This window comes from Sorex fumeus, unplaced genomic scaffold (genome assembly GCF_029834395.1).
Source record: "Sorex fumeus unplaced genomic scaffold, SorFum_2.1 ptg000034l, whole genome shotgun sequence".
Lineage (NCBI taxonomy): Eukaryota > Metazoa > Chordata > Mammalia > Eulipotyphla > Soricidae > Sorex > Sorex fumeus.
The window spans coordinates 35,547,129-35,569,267 of NW_026606091.1; the positions used below are offsets into that span (position 1 = coordinate 35,547,129).

The 22,139-nt window shown below is 44.0% G+C and overlaps 1 protein-coding gene across 3 annotated transcripts in view; it reads left to right on the top strand.

Annotated features, from left to right (window-relative positions):
* MSANTD3 (Myb/SANT DNA binding domain containing 3) overlaps positions 1-12,127 on the top strand; it is a 31,391-nt gene extending 19,264 nt beyond the window's left edge. For all 3 annotated transcript variants that reach the window (XM_056117368.1, XM_056117369.1, XM_056117370.1), the window contains exon 3: positions 11,457-12,127. In XM_056117368.1, the coding sequence (XP_055973343.1) occupies positions 11,457-11,866 (410 nt within the window). In that variant the 3' untranslated portion in view covers positions 11,867-12,127. The remainder of the gene's footprint in view (positions 1-11,456) is intronic.
* Positions 12,128-22,139: the final 10,012 nt, after the last annotated feature.

Consider the following 22,139-nt stretch of genomic DNA (forward strand, 5'->3'; position numbering starts at 1 on the left):
TGTTAACCCAGGTTAAAAACTAACATTTCTACCCATTATAATACTGGGACTTAGCATTTGGCGTGTTTGTTTGGGGACTACACCCAGCAGGGGTCAGGAGGCACTTGCTTGGTAGGGGCATATGAGGTGCCAAAGACTGAACCCAGATTAAACACACACACACACGCAAAGCATGTGCTCTGGCTTACTAACGTTCTCTCTGGCCTGTGATGCTTACAGTTTAGGTTTGTAGCTTTCCTGGGAACTCAAGAAATTCTGAGGAGGGGGATAACACCTCGATTTTAATATCCTTCCCTTGGAAAGAGTGAAACGTGTCGTATAAACTTCTTAGGGAAGGAAAATATTGTCATATCATGGATGAAATGATAGTGTGCTGTGGCTTTAAAAGTTTGGGAGTTAGGGACTATGGAAATGTCTCCAGACAAGGGGAGGGTGAGACACATAGAGTGAAGTCACCAACAATTGCTGTCTCTTTTAAGGTAGGAACGATCAGTTTATATAAAGATTCTCTGCAGTTTGCAAACGACACACCCTAAAGGAGAGGGAAACTCCTGAGTTACTCCAAGGACCCAGTGAGTGAGCATTTGCCTCAGAAATCTAATTTTTGGCTGACAGGTTGAGAAATCCATTTGTTAGTGGCTTTAGAGTGGATTGAGCTCTTAGGCTCCAGTTAATTAAAAGTCAAAGAATTGATCTAAAACCAAGAATGTTATTCCATGCAGAATGAACAGGCTAATTATCCAGAGAACTGAATTTTATTATTATTTTTTCTGACTCTCTCCCCATACCCCACCCCCTTAGGCAAGTCATTTGGGGAAGCTAAATAATGATGCAAAATTTGCCTCTGAATTGATCATCAGATCAAGGTTCAGTCCAGTTAGGTAGCTGTTGTGGTTCAGATCAGGAACCCCACACCCCATTTGCAGTGACGGAACCCCATGTCCGAGTTCTTGGTTCTTATGTTCCCAAGCCAGGATGCCTCTCCAAACGGTGTTTCCCTGAACATTGCCAGCCCTCTCTCTTTCTGGCTTCTCATTGAGACTTAATTTCTGCAGTGGAAGGGGCCCACGGTTCATTGGCAATGTCCTGGCTTTGGACATAGTCGTAGTTTCAGCCAGTCATCTCCATCTTCTGGCCCTGAACCCATTCACCTGTGTGCTGTGTGGCAGGGGAGGGGGTGGTGCTCGGGATGGAGGGTGGAAGAGAGGTGAGTCAGTGGTTCCGGTTGCCTCTGCTCCCCTGGAGACAGACGTTACCAGGGAAGATGCAAGGGTGGACTGTTGTCAGTGCACTTTGCAAATCTTTGATCTGGATTATTGCATATTAATTTCATTTGTTCTAATTCTGTAATGTTTATACCATTTGGGGGTGTAGGAGGGGAAGAGAAGAGGGCTTCCAAACAGTGCTTAGAAGGTCCGAGCACCCTACTAGTGATTCTTGGTTTATGTGGGCCATACCTGGTGGTGCTTCGGGACCACCAGGGCTGCGCCCCTCCCATGTTCACATTCATGTGGTGGCAGGAACAGAACCCATGTAAAGTGCATGGTAAGCATGTGTCCTAAGCACTGTGCTTTCTCCCAGTCCTGCTTTTTCTTTTTGGAGGAAATGATATAGTTTGTTTTCAGCAGGAAGGGGACCGATATGGATTCCTTTGAGTCCTTTCTGAAGTCAGGTTTGTCACTTGTAAAAGATTCATTAATTTTTTGGTTTTGGGGCCACACCCAGTTTTGTGCCTGGTGCTCTAGCCGTGCTCCAGGATCCATGTCGTGCTGAAATGAACCCAGTCTTTCTGCATGCAGAGGGCTTAGTTAGCCCGTTGAGTGATCTGTCCATCCCCAAAAGAATGATTTTAAATAGGATGTTTGTCCCGAAAACTTAAAAACATTCATTTAAAAAGGTATATACATACCTTTGTTTCTTGTAGTGCTTAGTACAATAATCGTGATATGGAAACAATCCAAATGGTGTAATAACAGATGAGCGGATAAAGACTCTGATATAGAAGCACAAGGAATACTCTGTGGCTATAAGAGAAGATGAAATCATGCAGTTCGCTGCAATTTGGATGAAACTGGAGGGTATCGTGTTAAGCAAAATAAGTCAGAGAGAGAAGGACGAAGAGTGAATGATCTTATTCATTTGTGGGAGTTAGAGCAACAACACAGGGCAGTAGCAGTACAAGGGACCAGAGTAATGGCACAGCGGGTGAGGTTCTTACCTTACATGGGGCCAACCTGAATTCGAGCCTCTGCGCCTCACATGGTCCCTCCTACCAGGAGTGATCACTAAGTTCGGAGTCAGGAGTAAGCCCTGAGCACAGCTGGTTGTGGCCCCCAAAGAAAACAACAAACAAACAGTGTCAAACAGTGGGGGGAGTGGGGAGAGGGTCAGTGATGAAAGATCTCGGGCACTTTGGTGGTACTGGAGTATAATAGTTGAGCACATCAGTACCATAAATTCTAAAGTGCTGTAACCAGGTTACCTAAACTAATAAAAAAAAATTAATGATAAACAAATTGGATGTTTGTACATGTATAACGCGAAATTTTAGCTAGTGATTATCAGAGTATAACAAAGTACTGCCTGTTTCCAAATATTGCCTGGGGGCAGTAGAGAACGAGGGTACGATCAGCTGAAAAGAATTACAGAATCATCGGTTAGTGCTAGTTGTTAATAGATTGTTTACATACTCAAGTTTCCCAATTGGAAGAACACTCGCTTGACTGCATTCTCTGGTCTCAGGAAAACCTTTGGCCGATCTGTCCATTTTGTTCAAGATTGAGATGTTTTCTCTGCCAGGTGTCTTTGTTTGACCTTGGAGAGAGACTGCAGCACCTTTATCAGCACCATTTCTGTACAATGACTCTGAGCTTACCTCACTGCTTTGTGTGCCAGTTTGCTCCAGGAAAGAAGAAAATGATGATTGTCAATCATTCTGTTTTGAGTCACGGTGGAGAAAAGCTCAAAACCCTGTTAGACTTCTTGGCTTTTGTTCTATTGTGTGTATTTTCTGCATGGGCTCTATATGCGTGGCATGTGTGTGCGCAAACGCGCGCGCGCGTGTGTGTGTGTGTGTGTGTGTGTGTGTGCGCACATGTGTGGGTGTGTGCGTGTGTGGGGGTGTGTGAGGGTTTTACACTAGTTAGTATCTTTTCACTGTGCTGTCCACAGAGTAGCTACAAATCAGATGTGGCTAGTAAGCCCATGGAATGTGAGCACACAGAGCTTAGATGTGCTTTATTTTTTCAGGGTGCAGGGCAGATTTATACCATACCCAGTAGTGCGTGCTGGCTCCTTCTGACTCTGTGCTCAGAAATTACTCCTGGTGGTACTCAGGAGATCATGTGGTGCCGGGGCACGCCTCTCAATGCTCAGGGGTTACTCCTGACTGCACTCAGGAATCATTCCTGGGGGTACGTGGGGGACTATATGGGATATTGGGAATCACGCCCGGGTAGATCGCATACAAAGCAAGCGACTTATCCACTGTACTACTTCTCTGGCCCCTGTTTTTTGTTTTTATTTGTTTTGTTTTTTGGACTGCGCCCAGTGATGCTCAGGCTCTGCTGGCTCTGCTCAGGAGTCAGTCCTCATGATGCTTGGGGGACCATAGCGGGTGTTGGGGATCGAACCTGGGTTGACCAGGTGCCAGGCAAGTGCCCTCCCTGCTATGCTATAGCTCCAGCCTCATGAAATATCTTAGTTAGAACTTTTATATTGATTACATGTTGAAATGAGATTTTAGATTATTACTAAAATCAGTTTCCCCTATTTATACTTCTTTATTGTGACTAAGGGAAAACATAAAATTGCAAATATAGTTTGTAATTTTTTGGTTTATTTCTGTTTTGCTTTTTTTTTTTTTTTTACTTTGTGCTTAGGAATCACCCTGGCAATGCTCAGAGGATTTTGTTACCAGGAACTTAACTGGGGTCAGCCACATGCTCCTTGTATTATTACATTTCTATTGACAGAACAATTTTAACATCATACTAGGCACCTGCTTTTGATATAGAATATTAAGTGCTCAGAGGTTTATTGGAATTTGTTAAAAGGATGGAGCTTAGGCAGTGTTCCACTAGAGGCCTCCCTCCAACTGTTTTTTGTGTGAGATGGTTTCAGCCATGTCATCTTAGTCACCATCCCCTGGATCGATTTAGCCGTTACTTTCCAAAGACTTTCTGAAAATGTCCATCTGCATTGGAACACAATAGTCTTCATATTTATTTAGTACTTGGGATGTATTTGCAAAAACATCCTATTGTTTTCTTCTTAAATGTGTGAAAACTGTTGGTGTAGATTTAAGATGTATGATTTGGCTTTGGTACTTAGCTTCTGCTATCTCCCTTTTTTGGGGATTTTTTTGGGGGTTCTTTGTTTGGGGGCCACAACTAGCAGTACGTAGGGGCTACTCCAGTAGTACTTAGTACCTCACTAACATTCAGAGTCACTCCCCACAGTGCCGGGGGGGGTGGAGGGGAGACACGACCAGGGGACGCTAAGCACCAACTCTGGGTCTCCTGCACACAAAGCATGTGCTCATCCCATGCTCTCTCTCCAGCCCTGGGAATCTTTGTTTTGGGGGCCGCATTCAGTGGGTAGGATGACAGAATGTCAAATGAATTTTTAAAAGCTAACTTTCAAGTCATACTCTTTATCTTTTATGGGGCACCAGGCAATGCTCTCATTGCTTCATACATACAAAATATTAACACTCTATTACGGGTCTACATACTCTGCCTTTTTTTTTCTTTTGCTTTTTGGGTCACACCCGGCGATGCACAGGGGTTACTCCTGGCTTTGCACTCAGGAGTTACTCCTGGCGGTGCTTAGGGGACCATATGGGATGCTGGGAATCGAACCCAGGTCGGCCACGTGCAAGGGAAACGCCCTACTCGCTGTGCTATCTCTCCAGCCCCCATCCTCTGTCTTTTAAGAGAGCTGGTAAGGATATGGCTTAAGTGGTAGCTCACTTGCCAATCTTGTGGGAGACGCTGAGTCCTCTCCTTGGCACTGGGCAGCTTCCTGAGCACCACCCGGTGGGGCTCATATGAAAAAAAAGAAAAACTTATATTTAATTTCATGTGCTCTTATTTTCTGAAAAGCTGTAATAGAATAATGCCAGGCTTTAATTAAATGCAAACATTTCTTGATTAGTTTTCTTCACACTATTTAATCTTAGCCTATTCTTTGGGGATGGGGATTTGAGTCCGGGGACTGCGTTACAGCTTCCATCATGGCAAACCAGCATCATTGGTCTGTGAAAAGAGGGCTTCCCTTTAAGAAAACCGGGGGCTTCTCCCAGCTCAGTGTTAGAGGAACCATGGGATATTGGTGGTCGAATCCAAGTCTTCCACATGCAAAACATGCACTCAGCTCATTAAGCTATCTCTTGGTCCCCAAAGAAAATTTCTGCTCGCTGCACATTGATTTTTCCACCTTTATTTTGGATTTGTGTCTGATAGGACTTTTTTTTTTTTTTTTTTTTTGGTGGTGCCTGGGACTGAACCCAGTGCCACACAGGAGCATGGTAAATGTCCCATCACTCAGCTGCATCCCTAGCCCCAATCTCCTTTTTTGTAAAAAACAAAAAAAAAAAAACATTTTTTTCTTGTTTTGTATCTAGGTCAGCTGTGTGCTTTAATTACTGTGCTCTCTCTGCCTTCCCTGCCTCCTTTTTCAAATGTTACTTTAAGAATTTGTTATTTTTTGGTGGGGTGTTCACGTCTGGTGGCGCTCAGGGTTGACTCTTGGTTTTGCACAAAGGGGTCACTTCTGGCAGTACTGAGGTACCATACACAGTGATGGGGATCAAAACTGGGTCTGTGGTGTGCAAGGCAAGTGCCTTAACCCTTACTATCTTACTATCCTTAACCCCTACTATCTCTCCTGCCCTTATTACCTTCCGGTACCGATTCCCAATTCATTCTCTTCTTCTGCACCTTAATTATTCTGTAAGCTTTCATATTCTTCCACACGTCTTTGAATATGTATTGGCATTTTGTATGCATTTATTTTATTTTTTTTATTAGTGAATCACTGTGGGGTACAGTTGCAGACTTACAAACTCGTGCTTGCATTTCAGTCATGCAATGGTTGAGTACCCATCCCCCCACCAGTGCCCATTTTCCACCATCAGTGGTCCCAGCATCCCTTGCCCCTTCCCCTCCACCCCACCTCGCCTCTGTGGCAGGGTATTCCCTTTTGTTCTCTCTCTCCTTTTGGGTGTTGTGGTTTGTATGCATTTATTTTAAACTGGCATAGATTAAAATTATATTTGGATCCTATCCTCTCCCTCCCTGCCACCAATTAGAACAATGTTTTTAATCCCTGGTGTAGTATTAAATCTCTTTCTTTTAGTTGGTGGATAATATCCCATAATATGTTCCACCACATCTTATTTATTCACTTTCCTGACCAGTCCCCTTCCCTTTGTTCTATTGAGAGAAGGGTTAGGGCCCGGGAGACAGCTCAGAGTATTACAGTGCATTTCTGGCATGCATGGGGGGCATTTCAGTCCCTGATACCACATGACCACCTGTGCACTGCCAGGTGTAGCCCTGGGTGTACCCTCACACCACAGGGGAGGCCCCACCCTCCAAACTCTTCCCCCCAAAATCAAAAGGGTTGGGGTTTGGCTCTCCAGTCCTCCCTGCAACCTATGGCTGCTGCAGTAGGCATTTCCTGTTCCTGTTGCCCTTACTCAAATGGCCCTGGTGGGAGAATGGCCCTTGAGTGTGTTCTGGGTTCCAGAAAGCCTCTAGACCATCCCATTTATCTACAGGAAGATCAAATTGCTTTTGAATTTGGATGACTTTGTTTCCCTGAATGGAGATTACAGGGTGTGCTTTTGTAGGAGGTTGTTGTTCTGTGGATCTTCTCGGACTAAGAGCCGAGCCTCCCCCTCTGCACACCAGCTTCCATTCACTGGAGCCAACATTTGTGTGGAAGCTAATTAAGTACTCCTCTGGGCTTCCCTAGAATGAACCCCAACTTTTCTCAGAATCTTCTTCAGAGGCTTGCCTTTTTATTTTTTTATTTTAATTTGCGTGGGAGCATATATATACATATGTATATATATATATAACTAAAATGAGTAGTTTTATTAGTATTTTATTTAAAAAACTCTTGGTTTGTTTTGGAGCCACACCTGGTGGTGCTCAGGGGTAACTCCTGTCTCTGCACTCAGGAGTCACTCCCAGGAGTGCTCAGGGGACCATATGGGATGCCGGAGATTGAACCTACGGTGGCTGCATGCAAAGCAAGTGCCTTACCCTTTGTACTGTTGCACTGTATCCCTGGCCCCTCAAATGAGTAGTTTTAAAGTAGAGGCGCCTCCCTGATCTCAGTCATGAGCATACGGGCTCTACAGGGAAATCTGAAGATCCATGTTTGCAGTATATATCCATATTCTTCCAAACCACATATGGTTTTGTGGTGTATGCGCTTTGGAAGCTGCATTTTTGTTTGTTTGTTTGTTTTTGTTTGGTAGGGACACACCTGATGTATGCAGGGCTAAGTCCTGGCACTGTGCTCAGGGATCACTCCTGGCACTGCTCAGGGAGCCAAATGAAATATCCGGGATGTCCATTGAGCCTCAGTTAGTCACTTGCAAGGTGGACTGTACCTCTTGGACCCTGAAAACTGGATGGGGCATACCCAGCTTTGTCCAGGACTGAGCCACTGTGCCATATCTCTCCAGCTCCAGAGGCTTAATTTTAAGATACGAAAGTCATTTGCTGAGCGTGAAGCAGCAGAAAGCTGGTTGTTTGAGGGGGTGATCTTGCAATTTGGAGTTAGGTAGATTAGAATTCTTCCCCCCCCTCCCCCACTATGATAGCACAGCAGGTAGGGCATTTGCCTTGCACGCTGCAGACCTGGCTGACCCAGGTTCGATTCCTCCATTCCTCTCAGAGAGCCCGGCAAGCTACTGAGAGTATCTCGCCAGAACGGCGAAGCCTGGCAAGCTACCCATGATGTATTCGATATGCCAAACACAGTAATAAGTGTCTCAATGGAGACATTACTGTGCCTGCTCGAGCAAATCAATGAACAACAGGAGGACAGTGACAGAACAGGATACTGACTACTACCCACATGACTTTGAATGTTCTCTGTTCTTCTCTGTAAAAAGACATGTCCCAGAGCTTGTTTGTGAGGAATAAAAATAAGAATGCTGGGAATGGAGCAATAGTACAGCAGGTAGAGCATTTGCCTTACAGGCAGCTGACCCAGATTCAGTCCCTGGCATCCCTGAACCTGACAGGAGTGATTCCTGAGTACAGAGCCAGGGGTAAGCCCTGAGCACAAAGGTGTGTGGTTCCAAAACAAAACAAAATAAATGCTGGGACTAGAGAGTTTGCTCAAAGAACTGAGCACGTGCTTTGCATACGGGAAACCTGGGTATGATCCCTGAGACTGCTTGGACCCCAGAACACTTCCAGGTGTGACCTCGAACAGATAAATGAAAAGATAATTCTGTAAGACCTAGTGCCTGATTAGGTTCTCAGAAAATAACTGTTAGTGTCTTGTCACCAGCAGCAGCAGGCTCCTAAAGCCCTGAATTGAGGGTTGTGTGTGTGTGTCTTTTTTTTTTTTTAAAGAAGCAGCACTTAGAAGTTGTGGGGAATGGGCCTTATTTTAAGGACACAGACTCAGGGGATTATAGAGAACTATCTTTTGGAATAAAATCAGCAGTCAAAGGCACAAATAATGTCCACTGTGTCCAGTCTTCAAAGAAGAGCCTTTCAAATCTCAGGCTAGAGGGGAAGCGGATGAGGAAATTCACTTGATGGGAGATATTCCCGTCTGTTCTCAGTGGTAAGCCTTTCCCTTTCCTCCCTCTGTTGCCTCATTTTCCTTTTTGCATTTTCCTTTTTGGAACAGTGTCCTTTCTGCAGAGTTGTGCTGCTTGCCAATTCCACCCTTCTGCCCCCTCTCCCCCCCTCCCTTTTTCTGATGTGCCCAGCCATGTCCCAGGCCCTGTGTAGGGCTCTCTGTGAGGCTGGGAAGGAGGCAGTCTCTGTTTGAGAGGACTCAGACCTTATAACTGGGTAATTTAGCTGCCACTGTCCACAAGTGCTCTGCCCCGCGGAGGCCCAGGAGGCTGGGAGAGCATCAAGTGATGGTATGTGAGCCCAGAGATATTGCCCTTGGCACGGCGAGGTGTGTGTGTGTGTGTGTGTGTGTGTGTGTGTGTGTGTGTGTGTGTGTAGGGGGGGTGAAGGGTGGGGGTGGATTTCTAGGGGGGTGTTTTTATTATCTTTTGATGGCACAGAAATACTCTTTTTAGCCTTCTTTTTCAAAAGTAAGATCTTCACTTTTTTCTTTATCCCTGATTAGGGACTAGTTATGGTGGTTTCTTAGTCCCTTGGAGTGAAATCATCTAAATAGTAGCTGTTTTCCTTTCATTAACTGGGTATAAATGAGTTAGTTTTCCCCCAGTAGCTATTAACATTCCCAGCATCCCATCTTCAGGAATAAGGGAGTGGACATAATAATGTAATCAACTCTTAATAAATTGGTGTTATTTTTCTCGGAGGAGACAGTTCTTGTTATTGGAAAGGTAAGCTTTTCAAGAATGCCTTAGAATTGCAGCTAGAAGTTTCTGTGAGTTAGTCGAGTTAGTGACTTTTCTTATCAAAGCTCGGAGAGCCTGGCAAGCTACCGAGAGTATTCGATATGCCAGACACAGTAACAACAAAGTCTCCAATGGAGACGTTACTGGGCCCGCTCGAGCAAATCAAAGCTCCTTAATTGATACTAATGTCACCGCCCTGTGAAAATACTAGTGCTGGGGCTAGAAATAGTTCTGGGAGAAAGGAGCTTGCTTTGCATGTGTTGACTAAGGGTTCAATTCCCAGGGCCACATATGGCCCCCCAAGCCCTCCAGGAGTGATCCCTGAGCACAGAGCCAGGGGTAAGACTGAGTGCAACTGAGTGTTGCCCCCAAAACAAAAAATAAAAAAAATGCAAGTGCCATTGGGGCACTACGAACAGTGATATTCCTTTGTGTCTGTGAGCTCTTCTCCCCGTGTAGTCAAGGCTTTAGGCAGTAACTAGGTGCTAGGTTATCCACTGTGGAACAAGCAAATTGATTCCCAACAATAAAACAATGGGGCCTGGTCCTTAAATAATACTCCTATGTGTTCAGAACTGTAACAGAGGAATACATATAGAGGAAAGAGAGCTGAAAATTTGCAGAACAATTCCACTTAATGAAGTGGAATTTTAGGGAGAGATGGAAAATGGAGGGGTGGAAGAGGGAGGGGTGGAAGAGGGAGGGAGGGGGAAAGAGAGAGACAGAGAAAAAGAGAATATGAATTTGAAGGGTGGGTAGTTAGGAATAGGAAGGACAAACAGTATGCTTGAATTCATCCCAAAAAACCAGTGAGAGGGAAAAGATCTGTAAAGAATGTAAATAGTTAGTGGTAATATAGAAAGGCTCATGGGGATATTTTGAAGAGTAAGACAAGACTAAAGGAAGATTAGAACCATAAACTGGTTAGACCAGATTTTGAGGATTGCTTAAGTGGGGTTGAAAACAGAGCCAAAATAGTAATCCCGGGGAAATATTAAGAGGTAAGAAGTGGCCCCAGGAAGTTGTGTCAGGGGGAGGCTGTGACAACTAGGGGGAGCATGATGATCGAGAAGTTATTGGAGGAAAGGAATATCGGGAAAGGTTGCCACTGACTAGTGAGAGTAAGAAGGACATTGAGAAGTGTGTTTGGTATCTAAATGTGGACCCACCACAAGGCAGCATTACAGGTGGCAGAAGATATAGGAGACTTGTGCACCCGTGGAGGGATGGGTGTTTGATCATTGTATGACTGAAACTCAAACATGAAAGCTTGTAACTGTATCTCACAGTAATTTAATAATTTAAAAAAAAGGATATAGGAGACTGGAGAGAAGTGGTGAGCAGAGGAAGTGAGGCCAGGGTGTCCCTCAAGGAAGAGCATTTCCAAGATGACTGTTCAGGGTGTGCAGTGAGACCTGTGACCATGTAACAAAGCAATGGTTGGGTTCCTGGTGGAGTTGGAAGAGAACACGTCTGTGGCTGAATGAGAAAGAGAAAGGGAGGCTGGAATGGTGGAGAGCTTCGTTTGAAAGTCCTTGTGCCCTGGCCTTCTGCTTGTTCCGAATGGCGGCCACCTTAGAGCTTATGGCAGTGTCACAAGCCTTCAACTCCTGATCAGGGTGATCTCTGACCACAGTGCCCCTTCTTCACGGTCCTGGACGTGACAAAGCCCTCCATTGTTACTTTTATTGGAGAGTGACTTTGGACTGAGGCTTAAAACAGTCAGGTGTGGCAAGGATACCTGTGAGCATGCAGGCCAAGTCAGCGTGGTTCCCGGTCCTTCCTGTAAGTGGGGGACCCTGTCACTTGAAATAGGATTGATTTGCTCTCTGCCTATCAAATCTTTGAACCTGTGTTTTCTGCTACTGTTTTTCAGAATCATTTGCTGTTTCAAATAGAGAACTGTGCGATGATGAGAAAGAGTTCATACATTTTCCAGTATCTGAGGGGACCTCTCAACCTGAACCCTCATGTTCAGCTGTCAGGATAACAGCCAATAAAAACTACAGGAGCAAAACCGCTCAGGAAGGTGCTTTTAAAAAGATGCATGAGGAAGAACATCATCAACAAATGTCCATCTTACAACTGCAGCTGATACAAATGAATGAGGTGCATGTGGCCAAACTCCAGCAGATAGAGCGAGAGTGTGAGATGGCAGAGGAGGAACACAGGATAAAAATGGAAGTTCTCAATAAAAAGAAGATGTATTGGGAAAGAAAACTACAAACTTTTACCAAGGAATGGCCTGTTTCCTCATTTAACCGGCCCTTTCCCAATTCACCCTAAGACTTTTGGGGGTGGGGGGCCCTTGTAATTAATCCGCTGGCAAAGAAAGTCTGGATCCTGAACTTGCGGTCAGTAACCTGTAACTGGAACTACAACTAGGAAAAATAGAGTGGTAGTAGTCACTTATTTAAGAATACATTCAGGTAAACAGCTACATCTATGTACCCTTTATGTGGCAAAGAAGCTGTTAGAGTCTTCTGAAAAGTCTCACTGAGCACTCTCATTCTGAATGAAATGTCTTTTAATTAGAATTCATACAGGTACCATGTTTGAGTGTTTTTTTTTTAATCAAATGCAAGTGTGACTCTAAAGAAGTGTGGCTGATCTCTTTATTCTTATTTTAAACCAGCCATCAGGACCTTTCTCTCCCCCATGAGTGCCCTCCTGTTGAACATGGCTCTCCTAAGAAGCCACAGGGTTCCCAGGCCAAACTGTTGCTCAGAACTTCTTCCAGGTCATGGGGTGACCTCTGTGGGAACCACAGAATCTTTTCCACTTTTTCTGTGTTCCTGTTTTCCTCCGAGTGAGAAGTTTCTGTTTGTCAGCAGCCCACCATTTGGAAGCAGAGGCTCATAACTGCCTCTGTAGGCCTTTCTCTAAGGAGGATTGCAAATAATGTCTCCAATAGTGGGATCTTTCTTGGGATGTAAGAATCTGTGTCACTAGCTGGAGGGAGACATGTTCATTTAGAGTTCTGCATTCTGTCACTTTTGTTGTACTAAAACAAAATACTTGGAATTCGATAGTCACAACTATGTGTGTTTCTCAAAGGTGCTCGGTCCACCCCTGTGCTCCAATTTTGGCCTTCTCTGGACTTTCTTCCCAATTTTGTACTACCAAGTCAGTAGTTTTCCCTCTTTTTAATCTCGGGTCAGCTAAGGAAAGGCTTTTCCTTCTCCATGCTCATGGTGCTAGCTCATAGTAATGCTCTGTATTTTGCATTACATAGTTAGTATTGGGCATTTAAAGGATGCATTACCAGGGTTGGAGAGAAAGCACAGTGGGTAAGGCACTTGCCTTGTATGCAGTGGACCCAGGATTATCCCCAGCACTATTTATGGTCTCATAGTCCCCAAAATCATGCCAGGAGTGATCCCTGAGCTCAGAGCCAGTTACAAATCCTGAGCACAGCTTATAGTGACCCCCCTCTCCCAAATAAATGGACGGCATTGCTAACGTTATAAGTAGTAGATGAATATTTGAGCTGTGACATTCTCCTGTAGCCCACCATTAAGAACAGCCCTGGGAGCTGGGCATAGCAGAGGCTGAAAAAGCAGTGTCACACTTAAGTGCCAAGACAGGCTAACAATTTCTGAGAATGAAATTTCTAGGCCAGGTACTAAGGAAAGCAGTCTATAGAAAAGATTCAGGACTAGGCACCAAGGCCTGAATTCTGAATTTGGTTTTTTTCGTAAGACACCCTTTGACCTTGGCAACTCCTTTTTCTCCTTGACCATGATGTTTTCTGCCCACAAAACAAGAAAATTGGTCTAGAAAATGTTCAGATTCTATTACCACTTCTTGCCAATGATGTGATGTTCATTGTCTTGTATGGGTACTTTGAAGTTCTGATTACCCAATGGCATGGGCCAATACAGAGCAGTTTAGCACATCAGAGAAGCCTTTTTCCTTCCTAATATAAAATTTGGGTCCTGTGAACTGTAACTTCAGAAAGGCATACCTAAGTTCATTAGTTATGTGCTGTATAAAACTGAAATGAATATCAAATTATTTTATACCTGGATCACATTTTCAGAGGAGTTGGCTATTTGAAGCAATCCTGTGAAGGTTAGTTTTTAAAAGCAAGAATTCCTTAGTAAGGATTTATGTTCCTAATCTGGATCCTGTAGAGAAGTTTTGAGCTTAAATGGTTTGTGGGAAGCAGAACCTGACAGTCCTACCTCGTCCGGATTAGGGCAGAACAACAACCCTCAACGCAGATGTGAACTAAGAACAGTTTGCTTCTCTTTGGTCTATTGAAAATCTCATCAATATATGCAGTCTCGAGTGGGGCCTGAGATTTTTCTATTCCTTAAAAGTGCCAAGGTCAGAATAGTTCTTATTTGGTCCCAGCACTTCTGTGTAGCTAACAAGGTTTTAGAAGAGCCTGTGAAGTCTTACTTAACATTTTCAAAAAATTAGGGACGGGGAAGGTACATGTTTGTGTCTAACAGAGTGCCTCCTATTATTCTTGCTTAAACAATTTACCACTTAAGCATACAAACAGCAATGTAGAACAACACTCACACAAAAATGTTCATACATATAATGGTACTATAAAAAGCATTGAACTAATTCCTAACTGAGCAAATAAAGGATAATTAAACCAGCAGCCTAAAGCATCTTGCCCTACTGTTAATGGTATTTATGAGTTTATAGCAGTAGTTTTCAGCATTGGCTATGCATTAGAAACAGTATTTTATAAATAATCATGCCCGCTGTGTCCAATTTGCAGAGGGTTCTGATTTTCTTGCCCTGGGTTGGGGTTCTCTTTTTCAGCTCTCTAGGAATTTAGGATGTTTAATTTGTATTGAGAATTGCTGATGGGAGTTCAGAAATGGGTTGCATTTGATCCTAACCCTGCAAGGTCAGGCAGGTATGAGGAAATGATGCTTAGAGAAAAACTTGGGGTCAGACTGGGAGCTGGTGATGACAGTGCAGTTCCTGAGTCCCAGGTCTGTTGACTCCAGGACACACAGCTCTACATACTTTCCCTCACTCCAACCTTGAAATGATCTCATAGCTCTGTTTGATCCTGACAGCCAGGTCACTTCTCCAGGGCGCTTAAAGTGAAGTCTCTCTTCATGAACAGGACATCCTGATTTAACTTTTGCAGCTATTTCTTATCCAGGTTAACACTATGTCTTGATAGATGTTGTAGGGAATAAAAAACAATCGTTACAGTTCACCATCTTTCAATCTTCCAGATCATGGCCACAGCCCAGTATGAGGGGTAAGGTTCTATACACTTATCAATTCTAGACAAGTATATGTCTTCAAGTGCATTTGGAACTCAGATCAGAGAACTTAGAGGACAAGACAGGCTCCCAGGAGAAGTGGCATTTGAGCAAAGACTTGAGGGTGGCAGATGGAGATTCAGAAAGGGGAATAATGTAAGCAGATACGAGGACCTATTAAGATTCAGGATGATGAGATAATGCCAGTGATGATGTGGCTCAAGTGATAACGAACAGGGCCCAGAGTGTAGGGGGGCCATGGGTTTGATTCCTGGCACCACTGGATATAGACTCTATAGGTCCTGAGAGGTTTCAGGAGCTCTACCCAGGAAGAACAAGATGATGAGAGGCAGACATTAAAATTGGGAGGCAGGGATACCAAAATCAACAGTAACAGGATCTAAACTGTGTGTGGTCCAGGAAGAAGATTGGAAGATGGAACCAAATTCAGAGAAGATGGGAGACTGGGAGTAGAGGTGGGAGGGTTGGGATCTGGTTAGGGTGATACAACAGGATCATTGATTGCGGGGTAGAGAATGGATGAACCCTATTCCAGTGAAGTTAGTCTTGGCAACTGATTGCTTTTGTTGAAGGGGAGTGAGCAATATGGCTTTAAATCTAAAGAGCTGAAAAGATTCTGTCGCCAGTTGAAAAAAAAAAGAAGGAAACTATGCCTTTCTGACTGGCTGGTCTTGGGAAAGGACTTCACACAAGCACATGTGACTCTCCCAATAGCCTCAGACACCAGCATCTCTGCCCAGCTCTCTGGCCTGTCCCCTTCTGCCTCGTAGGCTGCCTGTGCTGCCCTATCCGCTGTTCATCTGGTGCTCGATTGCAGGGAGGCCCAGACTGATTTGACCTACCCACTCCTTTCCAGAAAAAAATAAAACCACTCTGCACCTCCTTGGGTTTTTTGTTTTGTTTTGTTTGTTTTATAATCACAACTGGCGATGCTCAGGGGTTACTCCTGGCAGCTCTGTACCCAGGAGTCACTCCTGGCAATGCTCAGGGGGCCATATGGGATGCTTAAGACTGAATCCAGGTGGGCCATGTGGCAAAGCAAACACTTTACCCACTGTATTATCACTCCAACCCCACTCACCTCTTTGGAAATCTGGAAATCCACCTTCTTTAAGCAAACAAACAGAAAGTGCCCCTCAGTTGCACCCAGACTACCCTCACATATGTCCAGCAACATTTAGGACTATCATGCTAGGTCCTTGTCACTCCACTGTGCTGTCTCTGTCACCATTTTCTCCATCACAGCTAGGGGTACATCACTGTCTCTTACAACTTCACACTGGAAAGAGCAGGAAAAGTTATTTACACCGAGCTTCAGGTGTGTGTGTGTGTGTGTGTGTGTGTGTGTGTGTGTGTGTTTAAGCAATTAAAAAAAATCCACAACTGTTTATTTCTGGTCCCGCAACTTTCAGAGTTGTTTTTTTGTTTGTTTCTGGTCCTACAACTTTCAGGGCTGTTTTTTTGTTTGTTTCTGGTCCCACAACTTTTGGGGTTGTTTTTTGTTTGTTTCTGGTCTATGTTGTACAAAGGAGCAATGACTAATGAGGGGACCTGATGAGTCTTGTATATGCCCTTTCACAAAAGGAATCACTGCTCTATAATCGGCATAAAAAATATCAGAGAATAGTGTAAGAATTTTGCAGGGAAAATCTTAAAATGCATTCTATATCCTCCAACAGAAAGGAAGGTGTGTGTGTGTGCGTGTGTGCGTGTGTGTGTGTGTGTGCGTGTGTGTGTGTGTGTGAGGGAGGGAGAGAGAGAGAGAGAGAAAGAGAGAGAGAGAATGAGAGAGAGAGAACAGAGGAATAGGGAACATGTGGTGGGAGGTGGCATTTGGTCTCTGTAGTGTTGGGTCAGTTACCCAGCACTTGGTATAGAGGAGTTGGGGGAGTTGGGATGGAGCAGGGTCTGCCTAGAATGTCAAAAGGAGTCAGTAGTCACAGCTGGCAAAGCTGTGAGCTGGTTGGCTCAGCAGTATCATTGCCAAGAATCACCCTTTTAATGTCATTGCTGAATATCTGACCCTGTGGAGTGATACTTCATTGTCAACATCCCTTCTTTTTTAGTATTTGCTTTGGGGAACACTTGGCAATGCTCAGGGGTTACTCCTGTCCCTGCACTAAGGAATTACGCCTGGCGGGCTAAGGGACCATATGACCTGTGGGGGATCAAACCCGGGTCAGCTGCATCGGAGACAAGTGCCCTAATCGCTGTACTATCAATCTTTCTGGCCCCTGCGACATTCCTTTCTCAAAACCCACTTCTCTGAGACTGCTCCTTTTGATTTTTGTGTTTTTGTTTCTGTCCTTTCCTGCTCTATCTCTCCAAGTCCTTCCACACCCGCATTAGCTTCCACGTGTCCCCGTTTTGAGGTTGAGGTCATGAACACGTAGGAGAGTAAGACTTGCCAAAGGACAATTAATTCACCCTCTGGAATCCATAAGGTGAGGTGTAGCCTTACACTTGCCAGACTCCCCACTGCTAGCTTCAACTGCAGCGCTGCTGGCCTTTGTGGGGGTGGGACTCAGAAGGCATGTCACAAGAGGGGGTTGCCCGTGACCCATCATGGCAACAAGTTCTTTCCCTGATTGTGCCATATATTATGCCCTTCCACAAATTTACTATCTGCCTCAGTTTCTCCATCTGTGAAAGTGGTGTAATACTTATCTACCTCCCTTGAATGTTGTGAAAATTAGTCAATGTTAGTAAAGCACTTTTGAAATAAAGAGTGATGTGAAACATTTTACCATTACTGTTGTCATTGTAATCTGGATGCCCTCCATTAAAGGGGCTGCTTTGTAGTGGGAGGATCCTAGATCCCAGGGTTTGGGGACATTAGAAAAAGCTTCCTTAGCAGATAAAAGAATATGATTCCCACCCCCAATTTTGTGGTGGCGTTTTTTGGGTTTTATTTATTTTTTTTATTTTTTGCATGTCTGACTTCTTGTATTATTTTGAATGTGATATGGGTTGGAGGGGGGTGTTACTTGGTTTGATTTTGGTTTGGGGTCACACTCTGGGCTGACACCTTCTGCTTTCTGCATTGCTGGCAGTGCTCGTGCAGTGCTGGGGATCACATCCAGGCCTTCTGCATGCAAAATATATACTCTAGCCCATGGAGCTCTCTCTTTTTCTGCTCCCTGAGTGTGATTTATTAAAAAACGTGGTGGGGGGAGAGGGGAGCAGCAGGTAGGGTACATGCCTTCCACAGAGCTGATCCCCAGCATACCTTAAGGTCCCATGATTCCCACCAGGAGTGATCCCTGAGCATTGCTGGGTGTGGCCCAAAAACCAAAACCCAAAAACCCAACAACAACAAAATCCAAAATAAACTTAATATTACATTTCCTTAAGGAGCCTTCTAGTACATTTAGAATGAGGATCAGTTTATAGAAGAATGATTTTTTGTTGGCTTGTTTCGAAGTCACATCTGACAATGCTCTGGGTATCTGCACTGGATCTGCACAGAGGAATTACTCCTCATGGTGCTCAAGGGACCATATGGGATTTTGGGGATTGAATCCAATTTGCCGTATACATGCTAAGCACATACTGTACTACCTCTCCAGGCACCTATAGAAGAATGATTTAAAAGTGATTTTTAGAAGCTGGAGAGGTAGTTCAAGGTGTAAAAGCACTTGCCTGGCATGCGGGTGGTAGCTGTGACTGATGTCCAAATCTTTGGCACTATTTATGGTACCCCTGGCACTTTCAAAGGTCAATCCTGAGCACTGCCAGGTGCCCCCAAACAAAACTGAATGATTTTAATTTGTATTGAACCTCTATTATTGAATATCATCAATGGGCTTTGCAAACTGATTGTTGACCCAAGAGCACAGTTTGCCATGTACTTCCACTGCATTAGGTAGAAAATTGTAACATAAGTCAGATGCCACATTGCATGGGAAGGTTCTCTCATCATTGCCCATGATGGGAATGGAGGAATGGTCATCTTGGTACTTCTGAGTGACATGGTATGAAGCTCTAGTTTCACTAGCAGAATATCCATACCACATTGCTGTGCCAAAGAAGTCAACTAACCATGTACATCAGTATCTCTGAATAAGGGATCTCTATCTACAAATGTGGGCTGTTTTCCTTTTTTTTTTTTTGATCACACCTGGCAATGCATAGGGATTATTCCTGGCTTTGCACTCAGGAATTACGCCTGGCAGTGCTCAGGGGGCCATATGGGATGCTGGGAATCGAACCTGGGTCAGCCACATGCAAGGCAAACGCCCTACCCGCTGTACTATCACTCCAGCCTGTGGGCTGTTTTTCTTCACCTCTGCTATGTATTTCGTTAGGTTCTGCCCTAAGTTTTCTCTTTTATGGGTATGTTAGGGGAAAGAATACCAAACTCTGGTAAGATATTATTTTGCAGGGGTTATAATAATTTTTACTATTATTTTGGTTTGGGGGCTTATATCCTGCAGTGCTCAGGACTTATTAATTCTGGCTCTGTGCTTAGAGATATCTCCTGGTAGTGCTCAGGGGATCATATGAGTGATGCTGGGGATTGAATCCAGGTAGAAGGCGTGCAAAGCATGCACCTTAACCCCTGCACTATCTCCATGACTCAAGGCGTGTATTATTATTATCATCATTATTATTATTTTGGTTTTGAACCCACACCCAGTGATGTTCAGGGCTTACTCCTGAGTCTGTGCTCAGAGGTCACTTTTGGCAGGATTTAGGGTACTATATGGGGTACCAGGATCAAAACCGGGTCAACTGCATGCAAGCCAAGCACCTACCTGCTGTACTTTCTGACCCCTGTATTTGTATTCTTATTCCTGAGACTCAAAGAATTTCTTCTGATGAGCTGACACAAGGGTTTCTGCAAAAATGGAGAGCTATCACTCCAGTTTCTCAGCCAGTGGAAAAACAGCAGATGGGAGACAAGAGATCTGCCCTCATAGGGTCATTGATCTGCAGACACTTGGGGTATCCAACCAGAACTCTCTTCCATTGTGACACCAGAAGGACAAGAGGGCATGCCCAAATGTGGAAGCACATTTCAAATGTCAGTGTTCTATCTGCTAATATTTCCTTGGCTGAGCCAAGTCACAATGCCTGAGCCCAAGAAAACGGGAGGGAAATATACGCCCAAGAAAGTGAGAGGAGGAGGTGAATCTATTTGCATGATAATCTTACCACAGTGTCACAAATAGGAGGGCAACTAGAGGTTTCTGAAGAGCTGAGAGTATATTATAAATCAAGAGTAGGGAATCTAAGAGAAAACGCCTCCCTTCTCATACTGAAACAGTTCTTTCTGCCTCTAAATGTTTTCCCAGGTGCTTGAAAATAGTGATAAAAAGACTATCTTGGCGTCAGAGAGATGGTACAGTGGGTAAGGCACTTGCCTTGCATGCTGTTGACCTGGGTCTGATCCCAGGCACCCCATATGGTTCCCGGAACCCCCACCAGGAGTGATCTCTGAGTGCAGAATGAGGAGTAAGTCCTAAGCACAGCCAGGAGTTCCCCCTCCCCCCACAAAGACTATCTCATAGGGATGTTGGATTAAAGAAGTAATGTGTTTCGAGTCCTGTATATAATAAACACTCAAGTTATAGCCCTTATTATTTTTTTCCCCTTAAAGTCAAGTGGATTCTAAATGGATTCATGAAACTTCAACCCTGGTGGCTTTTTATTTCATTTTACTTTATTTCCTTTTGATTTGGGTGGTGCTGGGGATCTAACCCACATTGTTTGCAATGTAAGTGCCTTAAGCCTTCACTGTCTCCCTGGATCCTCGGAGCTTGTGCATTTGACAATTAAAACACATGGCTGGAGACATGGCTCAAGAGGTAGGACACAGGCCTTCCTGGACTCAATCCTAGCACTCAACACAGCAGGAGTCCCGAGTGCCCCTGAATGTTGCTCAGCCTCCCCACACCTCCCCCTGAATATGCCACTGAATATGCCCCCACAGCAACAACAAAGTCAAGGCAGTAAAAGGAATGTGAGTATGCTGCCTTTCTTTTTCACATACTGAATTTAAATTTTACCTTTACAAAGAATATGACTCTTGGCTCTGGAGAGATAGTCAGGAGGGAGGGCACTGGCCTTGTCTGCACACAAGACCCTGGTTTGATCCCTGGCATTACAAATGTTTTCCCTGAGCATGGCCAGAGCCATTCTTGAGCATAGATCCAGGAATGACCCTCTGAGCACCAAGGCCCTATCCAGCCCTCACCTTCAAAATGGAAGAATGTGATTCCTGCATATCAGTCAAACCATCTTCTGTAAAATATCTACTTCCCAAGATTGCTATAATGATTACATGAGACTTCAAACATAAAAAAGCCATAAACTATAAAGTGAAAACTCAAAAAACAAGCCCTGAGCCTCTTTGCTGATACTCTGTGTGATAAGCCCTTTTCTGAAGCATGGTCCATTGATTTCCCATCTGGAGTGCTCTGGGCTCTGCGCACTCCTGCCCATCACCTGTGCTGCTGAAGCCTTACCCATTCTTCATGATCAAGTGATACCACAATGTGCTCCTGGAACCTGGGCACTGAGCCCAGCCCTGCCGGTAACTCGTCATGTAATTGTGGGCAAGTGACCAGGTCTCTCTGAATATTCATTTTCTTGTTTGTGAAATTAGGGTGCTGGAGGAGAGGATTTCTAAATTCCTTTCCCTTGCTTTAATTAGTTTAATTCTAAAGTTTAATCTTTTCCATTTGCAGCATGTAACTCAAGTTTTCCATTTAACATTCACTTTAAAAGATAATGCATGAGTAAATGGAATTCAGATATAGCATCCACGTGGAGTTTCCCCAAGGTTGATCACGCAATTTGTGGGAGATAGATATTAGCATAATGATTGCATTCAAATTGTTTAATACAACAACCTAAATATAGTCAATACCAGAATTTCTATATAATGGGCACAAAAGGGTAGTTGTTTCTCACAATGTAATTTTCCAACAAAATGTAATTGGCTGTTGTTTACTTTAGCTGTTTCAAATTGCCCAATTTTAATGTTACTGAATATTTCTATCCTACAAATTGCCCTATATTAAGGCAATAATGTGCCCAGACTACATAGATTTTTGTGCCTTTTAAAAATTCTTATCTCTTGATTGTAGTTGATGAGACCTATTATAAAGACACAGATTTTTGCAGACCTTCTTTAAATGAAAGGAAGGATGTTAGAGTTTATTGAACATCTTTTGTGTTTCCTAGGCATACTCATGTATTTTTCTTTTTAATTCTTAAACTTATTTTCAGGAGTATGGAATGTCCATATTGTAAAGATAATGAAATACAGCTTGAAGTTTAAGCAGCAT